Raw genomic sequence first — 9,898 nt, 5'->3', positions numbered from 1 at the left:
GGTACGGGGGGAGGGGTCTGGGGGGTCTTTGGGCCCCTTTTGGGGGTCCTGAGGGGTATTTGGGGGGGTCTTTGGGCCCCCTTTTGGGGGTCCTGGGGGGGTTTGGGGGCTCCTGGAGGGGTCTGGGGGGTCCTTGTTTCGGATTTAGGGGGTTCGGGGGGTATCTGGGGGGTCCCGGGGGGCGTCTGGGGGGTCTTTGGGCCCCTTTCGGGGGTCTGGGGGGGATTTGAGGGGTCTTTGGGTCCAATTTGGGGGGCCCGGGAGGGTTTAGGGGGGTCTTTGGGTCGGATTTGGGGGTCCCAGGGGGGTCTGGGAGGTCTTTGTGCCCCTTTTTGAGGGTCCTGAGGGGTTCGGGGGGGGGGTCTTTGTGTCAAACTCGGGGGTCTTGGGGTTATTTTGGGGTCCTGGGGGGGATTTGGGGGGGTCCTGGGTGGGTTTGGGGGTAATTGGGGGATCCTGGGGGGTATTTGAGGGGTCTTTGTGCCCCTTATGGGGGTCCCGGGGGGGGGTTTTGGGGGATCTTCCTTTTTGGGGGTCTCTGGGAGGGTCTTTGGGGGGTCTTTGGGGGGGTCCTGGACGGGACAAATCCAGGGGAGGGGTCCCGGGTCCTTTTTTGGGGGTCTTTGTGCCCCTTTTTGGGGGGTCCCGGGGGGGTTTTTTTGGGCTGTTCCTTTCCGGGGTTTCTGGGGGGTCTCTGAGGGGTCTTTGGGGGTCCCGGGGGTTTTTTTGGGGGGGCTGTTCTTTTGGGCGTCTCTGAGGGGTCTCCGGGTGGTTTTTGGTGGTCTTTGTGCCCCTTTTTGGGGGTCCCGGGGAGGTTTCTTTGGACTGTTCCTTTCCGGGGGTCTCCGGGTGGTTTTTGGGGGTCTTCGTGCCCATTTTTGGGGGTCTCACCGCCAGCCCGGATCCCCGAGGGGGGTCCCCGGCGGGTCCTGGACGGGACAAATCCAGGGGAGGGGGTCCCGGTTCCTTTTTTGGGGGTCTTTGTGCCCCTTTTTGGGGGTCCCGGGGGGGTTTCTTTGAGCTGTTCCTTTCCGGGGGTGTCTGGGGGGTCTCGGGGTGATTTTGGGGGGTCTCCGGGTGGTTTTGGGGGGTCTCTGGATGGTTTTTGGGGTTCTCCGGGTGGTTTTTGGGGGTCTCTGGTTGGTTTTTGGGGGTCTCCGGGTGGTTTTGGGGGGGGTCCCGGGGGGGTTTCTTTGGGCTGTTCCTTTCCGGGGGTGTCTGGGGGGTCTCCGGGTGGTTTTTGGGGGTCTCCGGTTGGTTTTGGGGTTCTCCGGGTGGTTTTTGGGGGTCTCTGGATGGTTTTTGGGGGTCTCCGGGTGGTTTTGGGGGTCTCCGGGTTGGTTTTGGGGCTTCTCCGGGTGGTTTTTGGGGGTCTCTGGATGGTTTTTGGGGTTCTCCGGATGGTTTTTGGGGGTCTCCGGGTGGTTTTTGGGGTCTCCGGGTGGTTTTGGGGGTCTCCGGTTGGTTTTGGGGTTCTCCGGGTGGTTTTTGGGGGTCTCTGGTTGGTTTTTGGGGGTCTCCGGGTGGTTTTGGGGGGTCTCTGGGTGGTTTTTGGGGTTCTCCGGGTGGTTTTTGGGGGTCTCTGGATGGTTTTTGGGGGTCTCCGGGTTGGTTTTTGGGGTTCTCCGGGTGGTTTTTGGGGGTCTCTGGGTGGTTTTGGGGTCTCCGGGTGGTTTTTGGGAGTCTCTGGTTGGTTTTTGGGGGTCTCCGGGTGGTTTTTGGGGGTCTTCGTGCCCATTTTTGGGGGTCTCACCGCCAGCCCGGATCCCGAGGGGGGTCCCCGGCGGGTCCTGGACGGGGCAAATCCAGGGGAGGGGTCCCGGGTCCTTTTTTGGGGGGTCTTTGTGCCCCTTTTTGGGGGTCCTGGGGGGGTTTTTTTGGGCTGTTCCTTTCCGGGGGTCTCCGGGTGGTTTTGGGGGGTCCTGGGGGGTCTTTGGGGGGTCTCGGGGGGGTCCTGGACGGGACAAATCCAGGGGAGGGGTCCCGGGTCCTTTTTTGGGGGGGTCTTTGTGCCCCTTTTTGGGGGTCCTGGGGGGGTTTTTTTGGGCTGTTCCTTTCCGGGGGTCTCCGGGTGGTTTTGGGGGGTCCTGGGGGGTCTTTGGGGGGTCTCGGGGGGGTCCTGGACGGGACAAATCCAGGGGAGGGGTCCCGGGTCCTTTTTTGGGGGGTCTTTGTGCCCCTTTTTGGGGGTCCTGGGGGGGGTTTTTTTGGGCTGTTCCTTTCCGGGGGTCTCCGGGGGGGTTTTGGGGGTCTCGGGGTGATTTTTGGGGGTCTCACCGCCAGCCCGGATCCCCGAGGGGGGTCCCCGGCGGGTCCTGGACGGGCCCACCCGGCAGCGGCGGCTGCACCGGCAGCTCGAGGCGCTGGAGAACGACAATTTTGGGGACGACCCCCAGGCGGGGCTGCCCCGGCCCGGGAAGAGACTCCCGCACTTCAGCGACACCGCCGAGACCGGTACGGGGGGGGATTTTGGGGGGTCCCGGGGGGGTTTAGGGGGTCCTGGAGTTCGGGGGGGCTCGGGAATGGGGGATTTGGGGGGTCCCGGGGGAGTCCTGGGGGTCCCGGAGCTCAGAAGGTTCTGGGAGATGGAGGGATTTGAGGATCCCGGTGGGATTTTGGGGGGGATTTTGGGGGTTGCTGTGTGGGATTTGGGGGTCCCGGATGGTCTTGGGGGGGGTCTTGGGGATCCCGGAGCTCGGGGGGGCTCGGGGGGTCCCGGGGATGGAGGGATTTGGGGGGGTTTGGGGGTCCCAGGCGGGGCTGCCCCGGCCCGGGAAGTGACTCCCGCACTTCAGCGACACCGCCGAGACCGGTACGGGGGGGTTTTGGGGGGTCCCGGGGGGGTTTGGGGGGTCCCGGGGGGGTTTAGGGGGTCCTGGAGTTCGGGGGGACTCGGGGGGGCTCGGGGGGTCCCAGAGATGGAGGGATTTGGGGGTCCCGAGGGGACTTCGGGGGGATTTTGGGGGGTTCCTGTGTGGGATTTGGGGGGTCCTGGGGGGTCCTGGGGGGGTTTTGGGGGGTCCCGGGGGGGTTTGGGGGGGTTTGGGGGGTCCTGGAGTTCGGGGGGGCTCGGGGGGGGCTCGGGAATGGGGGATTTGGGGGTCCCAGGGGGGATTTTGGGGGGTCCCGGGAAGCGACTCCCGCAGTTCAGCGACACCGCCGAGACCGGTACGGGGGGGATTTGGGGGGGTCCCGGGGGGGTTTGGGGGGTCCCGGGGGGGTTTAGGGGGTCCTGGAGTTCGGGGGGACTCGGGGGGGCTCGGGGGGTCCCAGAGATGGAGGGATTTGGGGGTCCCGAGGGGACTTTGGGGGGATTTTGGGGGGTTCCTGTGTGGGATTTGGGGGGATTTGGGGGGGTCCTGGGGGGGTTTTGGGGGGTCCCGGGGGGGTTTGGGGGGTCCTGGAGTTCGGGGGGGCTCGGGGGGGGCTCGGGAATGGGGGATTTGGGGGTCCCGGGGGGGGGATTTTGGGGGGTCCCAGGAAGCGACTCCCGCACTTCAGCAACACCGCCGAGACCGGTACGGGGGGGATTTGGGGGGGTCCCGGGGGGGTTTTGGGGGGTCCCGGGGGGGTTTGGGGGGGTTTGGGGGTCCCGGAGTTCGGGGGGGCTCGGGAATGGGGGATTTTGGGGGGGTTTGGGGGTCCCCGGGGGGATTTTGGGGGGTTCCTGTGTGGGATTTGGGGGGATTTGGGGGGTCCTGGGGGGTTTTGGGGGGTCCCGGGGGGGTTTGGGGGGTCCTGGAGCTCGGGGGGGTCCGGGGGGGCTCAGGGGGGTCCCGGGAATGGGGGAATTTGGGGGGTCCCGGGAAGCGCCTCCCGCACTTCAGCGACACCGCCGAGACCGGTACAGGGGGGTTTGGGGGGGTCCCGTGGGGATTTGGGGGGGTCCCGGGGGGATTTGGGGGGGTCCCGGTGTTCGGGCGGGCTCGGGGGGGGCTCGGGAATGGGGGATTTGGGGGGTCCCAGGGGGGATTTTGGGGGGTCCCGGGAAGCGACTCCCGCAGTTCAGCAACACCGCCGAGACCCGTACGGGGGGGATTTGGGGGGGGTCCCGGGGGGGTTTGGGGGGTCCCGGGGGGGTTTAGGGGGTTCTGGAGTTCGGGGGGAGTCAGGGGGGCTCGGGGGGTCCCAGAGATGGAGGGATTTGGGGGTCCCGAGGGGACTTCGGGGGGATTTTGGGGGGTTCCTGTGTGGGATTTGGGGGGATTTGGGGGGTCCTGGGGGGGTTTTGGGGGGGTCCCGTGGGGATTTGGGGGGGGTCCCGGGGGGATTTGGGGGGTCCCGGTGTTCGGGCGGGCTCGGGGGGGGCTCGGGAATGGGGGATTTGGGGGTCCCGGGGGGATTTGGGGGGTCCCGGTGTTCGGGCGGGCTCGGGGGGGGCTCGGGAATGGGGGATTTGGGGGTCCCGGGGGGATTTGGGGGGTCCCGGTGTTCGGGCGGGCTCGGGGGGGGCTCGGGAATGGGGGATTTGGGGGTCCCAGGGGGGATTTTGGGGGGTCCCGGGAAGCGACTCCCGCAGTTCAGCAACACCGCCGAGACCCGTACGGGGGGGATTTTGGGGGGGTCCCGGGGGGGTTTGGGGGGTCCCTGGGGGGTTTAGGGGGTCCTGGAGTTCGGGGGGGCTCGGGGGGGCTCGGGAATGGGGGATTTGGGGGTCCCGGGGGGGTTTAGGGGGTCCCGGGGGGGCTCGGGAATGGGGGATTTGGGGGGATTTGGGGGTCCCCGGGGGGGATTTTGGGGGGAATTTGAGGGTTCCAGGGGGATTTTGGGGGGTTCCTGTGTGGGATTTGGGGCTCCCAGGAGGGTCCCGGGGGGGTTTTGGGGGGTCCCGGGGGGGTTTGGGGGGTCCCGGAGTTCGGGGGGGAGTCGGGAATGGGGGATTTGGGGGGAATTTGGGGGTCCCCGGGGGGGATTTTGGGGGGAATTTGAGGATTTTGGGGGGTTCCTGTGTGGGATTGGGGGGTCCTGGGGGGTCTTGGGGGGTCTCGAAGGGGTTTTGGGGGTCCCGGAGCTCGGGGGGGTCCGGAGGGGTCCCGGGGATGGAGGGATTTGGGGGTCCCGGGGGGGTTCTGGGGGGTCCCTGCGCCCGGTTTGGGGATCGTGGGGAGGTTCCTGTGTGGGATTTGGGGGAATTTGGGGGTCCCGGGGGGGTTTTGGGGGGGTCCCTGTGCCCGGTTTGGGGGGATTTGAGGGTCCCCGGGGGGGATTTTGGGGGGTTCCTGTGTGGGATTTGGGGGGATTTGGGGGTCCCGGGGGGGTTTTGGAGGGTCCCGGGGGGTCTTGGGGGGAGCTCTGTTGGGACCTCCTTGATTTTGGGGGGGTTCCTGGGGGTCTGAGGAAGTTTTGGGGGGTTTTGGGGGGTCCTGGAGATTTTGGGGGGGTCTGAGGGTTTTTTTTGGGCCCCCCCTCTTGATTTTGGGGGGGTCCCCGGGGGTCCCCCCAGGGAAGAAGAAGAAGAAGACGAGGGGGGATCATTTCAAGCTCCGGTTCCGGAAGAACTTCCAGGCCCTGCTGGAGGAGCAGGTTTGGGGAGGGGGATTTTGGGGGGATTTTGGGGGGGGTTGGGGGGATTTGAGGGGATTTTGGGGGGGTTTGAGGGGATTTGGGGGGGATTTTGGGGGGGTTTGAGGGGATTTGGGGGGGATTTTGGGGGGGTTTGAGGGGATTTTGGGGGGATTTTGGGGGGGTTTGAGGGGATTTTGGGGGGTTTGAGGGGATTTGGGGGGGGGTTGGGGGGATTTTGGGGGAATTTCGGGGGGGGTTGAGTGGATTTTGGGGGGAGTTGGGGGGATTTTGGGGGGGGTTGAGGGGATTTTTGGGGGGATTTTGGGAGCTTTTTGGGGAGGTTTAAGGGGTTTGAGGAGGTTTTGGGGGGATTTTGGGGGGTTTGAGGGGATTTTTGGGGGGGTTGAGGAGGTTTTGAGGGGCTTTTTGGGGGCTTTGAGAGATTTTGGGGGGGTTTGAGGGGATTTTGGGGGGATTTTTGGGGGGATTTTGGGGGGTTTGTGGGGATTTTGGGGGGGGTTTGGGTGGGTTTGAGGGGATTTTGGGGGAATTTTGGGGGGTTGGGGGAATTTTGGGAGGGTTTGAGGGGGTTTTGGGGGGTTTAATTTTGAATTCTGGGGCCGATTTTTGGGGTGGAATTTCCCATTTTTGGGCCGAATTTTGGGCCGATTCCCCCCCCCAGAACCTGAGCGCCTCCGAGGGCCCCAATTCTGTCCCATTTCAGGGCTGATTTTCGGGATTGAATTTTGAATTTTGGGGGTGAATTTCGGGGCTGAATTTCTGATTTCGGGGCTGAATTTTGAGGTCGAATTTTTCCGGTTTGTGGCCGAATTTCAGGATTTAATTTCAAATTTCGGGATTAAATTTTCGGGGTTTAATTTTCAATTCCAGGCCTGAATTTCAGGATTTAATTTCAAATTTCGGGATTAAATTTTCGGGGGTTTAATTTTGAATTTTGGGGGCTGAATTTCGGGGTCGAATTTTCCCATTCTGGGTCTCAATTTTGGGATTTAATTCTGAATTCCGGGGCCGAATTTCAGGATTTAATTTCAAATTTCGGGATGAAATTTTCGGGGGTAAAATTTTGAATTCCGGGGCCGATTTTTGGGGTGGAATTTCCCATTTTTGGGCCGAATTTTGGGCCGATTCCCCCTCTTTTTCCCCCCCCCAGAACCTGAGCGCCTCCGAGGGCCCCAACTACGTCACGGCGGGGCGCGGCCCCGTCGCGGCTCCCCCAGCGCCACTTCTGCGCCGTCTGCGGCTTCCCCTCGCCCTACACCTGCGTCACCTGCGGGGCCAGGTACTGCTGCACCCGCTGCCTCGGCACCCACCAGGACACCAGGTGAGGGGCACACCTGGGGGGGCACCTGGGGACAGCTGGGGACACCTGGGACACACCTGGGGACACCTGGGGACACCTGGGACACACCTGGGGACACCTGGGGACAGCTGGGACACACCTGGGGGGACACAGGTACTGCTGCACCCGCTGCCTGGGCACCCACCAGGACACCAGGTGAGGGGCACACCTGGGGGGACAGCTGGGGACAGCTGGGGACAGCTGGGACACACCTGGGGACAGCTGGGACACACCTGGGCACACCTGGGGACACCTGGAGACAGCTGGGACACACCTGGGGACAGGGGGGACACAGCTGGGACACACCTGGGGACAGCTGGGACACACCTGGACACACCTGGGGGGACACAGGTACTGCTGCACCCGCTGCCTCGGCACCCACCAGGACACCAGGTGAGGGGCACACCTGGGGGGGCACCTGGGGACACCTGGGGACACCTGAGGACAGCTGGGACACACCTGGGGACACACCTGGGCACACCTGGGGAGACGCACCTGGGGGGGGGACAGGTAAGGACACACCTGGAATGGGGGGACACGTTTTGGGACCCCCAGTATGGGGAGGGCACCCACTGGGACCCCCCTGACCTCTCCCCTCCCCCCCCGCAGGTGCCTGAAGTGGACGGTGTGACCCCTCCCCCCAACATGGCTGCTGTGACCACGCCCACCAAGATGGCCACCCTGACTCCTCCCACCAAGATGGCCACCCTGACTCCTCCCATTAACATGGCCGCTTTGATATCTCCCATCAACATGGCTGCCATGACCACGCCCACCAAGATGGCCGCCATGATTCCTCCCACCAAGATGGTCACTATGACTCCTCCCACCAAGATGGCTGCCCTGACTTGTCCCACCAAGATGGTTGCCATGATTTCTCCCACCAACATGGCTGCCATGACCACACCCACCAAGATGGCCACCATGACACTTCCCACCAATATGGCCGCTCTGACTCTTCCCACCAAGATGGCTGCCCTGACTCCTCCCAACAAGATGGTCGCCATTTCCCCACCCAAGATGGCCGCCGTGACCACACCCACCAAGATGACCACCCTGACTCCTCCCACCAAGATGGTTGCCATGACTCCTCCCACCAACATGGCTACCATGACCACACCCACCAACATGGCTGCCATGACCATGCCCACCAAGATGGCCACCATAACTCCTCCTACCATCATGGCCACTGTGGCCACGCCCACCAAGATGGCCGCCATGATACCACCCACCAAGATGGCCGCCATGACATCTCCCACCAAGATGGCCGCTGTGGCCCCGCCCACCAAGATGGCTGCCCTGACTCCTCCCTCCAGCATGGCCACTGTGGCCACACCCACCAAGATGACCACCCTGACTCCTCCCACCAAGATGGCTGCCATGACTCCTCCCACCAACATGGCTGCCGTGACCACACCCACCAAGATGACCACCATAACTCCTCCTACCATCATAGCCACTGTGGCCACGCCCACCAAGATGACCGCCATGATACCACCCACCAAGATGGCCACCATGACATCTCCCACCAAGATGGCCGCCGTTCCCCCACCCAAGATGGCCGCCCTGGCCCCGCCCACCAAGATGGCCGCCCCTTTCCCCGAGCCCCAAAATCCGCCTTTTTCCTACCAAAACCTTTGGATTTTTATTGGGGGGTCTACGGGGGGAGGGGGCGGGGCCTCGGGGGGAGGGGGCGGGGCCTCGGGGGGAGGGGGCGGGGCCTCGGGAATGGGGGAAATCCGGGAGAAATCGGGGCCTGGGCGGGGCCTATGAAGAAGGGGGCGGAGCCAAGATGGCCGCCGGCCCCGCCCACGGGCTCTGATTGGTCTGTCCGCAGTCCTTTGAGAGCACCGAGGTCTGATTGGCTGCAGAGGGTTGGTCCCGCCCCCTCGGGCCCATTACAGTCAAGCCACGCCCCTTACATCACCCAGCCACGCCCCTTGGACCAAAGCCCCGCCCCTTCTAGCCCAAAACTCCGCCCCTTGGGTCAGGCTGATGAGGTAAAGCCCCGCCCATCAAAGCCGACCACGCCCCTTATTCAGACAAGCCCCGCCCCCTCCAGACAAGGCCCCGCCCCTTGGTTCCCACCCCACCCCTACAGAGCCAAGCCCCGCCCTTTGAATCAAGCCACGCCCCTCACAGACTCAAGCCCCGCCCCTCGGCCCAAGCCCCACCCATTACACCTCCAAGCCCCGCCCCCTGTGCTAAGCCCCGCCCCTTTGTATCCGGCCACGCCCCTCAGATCCAAGCCCCGCCCCCCGTGTCCCCTTTATGAGCTTCCTGTGACGTCATCGGGGCGGGGCCTCGCGACAGCCAATCAATCAGCGCGGTGACTCCGCCCCCCCGGCTGGGGGGAGGGGCAGGGGCGGAGCTGCCCTGAGCTGGGGAGAGAATGAGATGCAAATGAGCAGGGGAGGGGCTTAGGGGGGCGTGGTCTCACCTGGGTGGGCGGGGTTTACCTCACCTGAGTGGGAGGAGTCTCACCTGAGTGGGCGTGGCTTATCCCACCTGAGTGGGTGGGGCCGCCCCGAGTGGGCGGGGTTAATCCCTTAGTGGGCGGGGCTCATCCCCCCGTGAGTGGGCGGGGCTTCCCTTTACCTGGCTGGGCGTGGTCTCCCCTGAGTGGGCGGGGTTTATCTCCCCAATGGGCGGGATTTAACAACCCCTGAATGGGTGGGGCCACCCCTTAGTGGGCGGGGCTCACCCCCCCGTGAGTGGGCGGGGCTTCCCTTTACCTGGGTGGGCGTGGTCTCCCCTGAGTGGGCGGGGCTTCCCTTTACCTGAGTGGGCGTGGTCTCCCCTGAATGGGTGGGGTCACCCCCCAGTGGGCGGGGTTTCTCCCCCTGTGTGGGCGGGGCTTGCCCTCACCTGAGTGGGCGTGGCCTGCCCGGTGGGCGGGGTTTAATAGCTCCTGAATGGGCGGGGCCACCCCTTAGTGGGCGGGGCTCATCCCCCCTGAGTGGGCGGGGCTTGCCCTCACCTGAGTGGGCGTGGCCTGCCCAGTGGGTGGGATTTAACAGCCCCTGAATGGGC

At 64.7% G+C, this 9,898-nt stretch overlaps 1 protein-coding gene across 1 annotated transcript; it reads left to right on the top strand.

The window, feature by feature from the left end:
* Window positions 1-2,277: 2,277 nt before the first annotated feature.
* On the top strand, window positions 2,278-9,198 carry LOC127465386 (histone-lysine N-methyltransferase 2D-like). The gene is made up of 8 exons (XM_051775876.1): window positions 2,278-2,454; window positions 5,444-5,523; window positions 6,677-6,805; window positions 6,980-7,021; window positions 7,475-7,553; window positions 7,797-8,252; window positions 8,361-8,520; window positions 9,108-9,198. The coding sequence occupies exons 5-8, from the start codon at window positions 7,511-7,513 to the stop codon at window positions 9,196-9,198; spliced, it is 750 nt and encodes a 249-aa protein (XP_051631836.1). The 5' UTR covers window positions 2,278-2,454; window positions 5,444-5,523; window positions 6,677-6,805; window positions 6,980-7,021; window positions 7,475-7,510.
* The last annotated feature ends 700 nt before the right edge of the window (window positions 9,199-9,898 follow it).

Source organism: Manacus candei, unplaced genomic scaffold, assembly GCF_025592945.1.
Source record: "Manacus candei isolate 608988 ecotype Guabito, Panama unplaced genomic scaffold, ASM2559294v1 h1tg000375l, whole genome shotgun sequence".
In the NCBI taxonomy this organism is placed as follows: domain Eukaryota; kingdom Metazoa; phylum Chordata; class Aves; order Passeriformes; family Pipridae; genus Manacus; species Manacus candei.
Note: the sequence above shows the minus strand (reverse complement) of the source record. Positions and strands in the feature narration are given on the sequence as shown.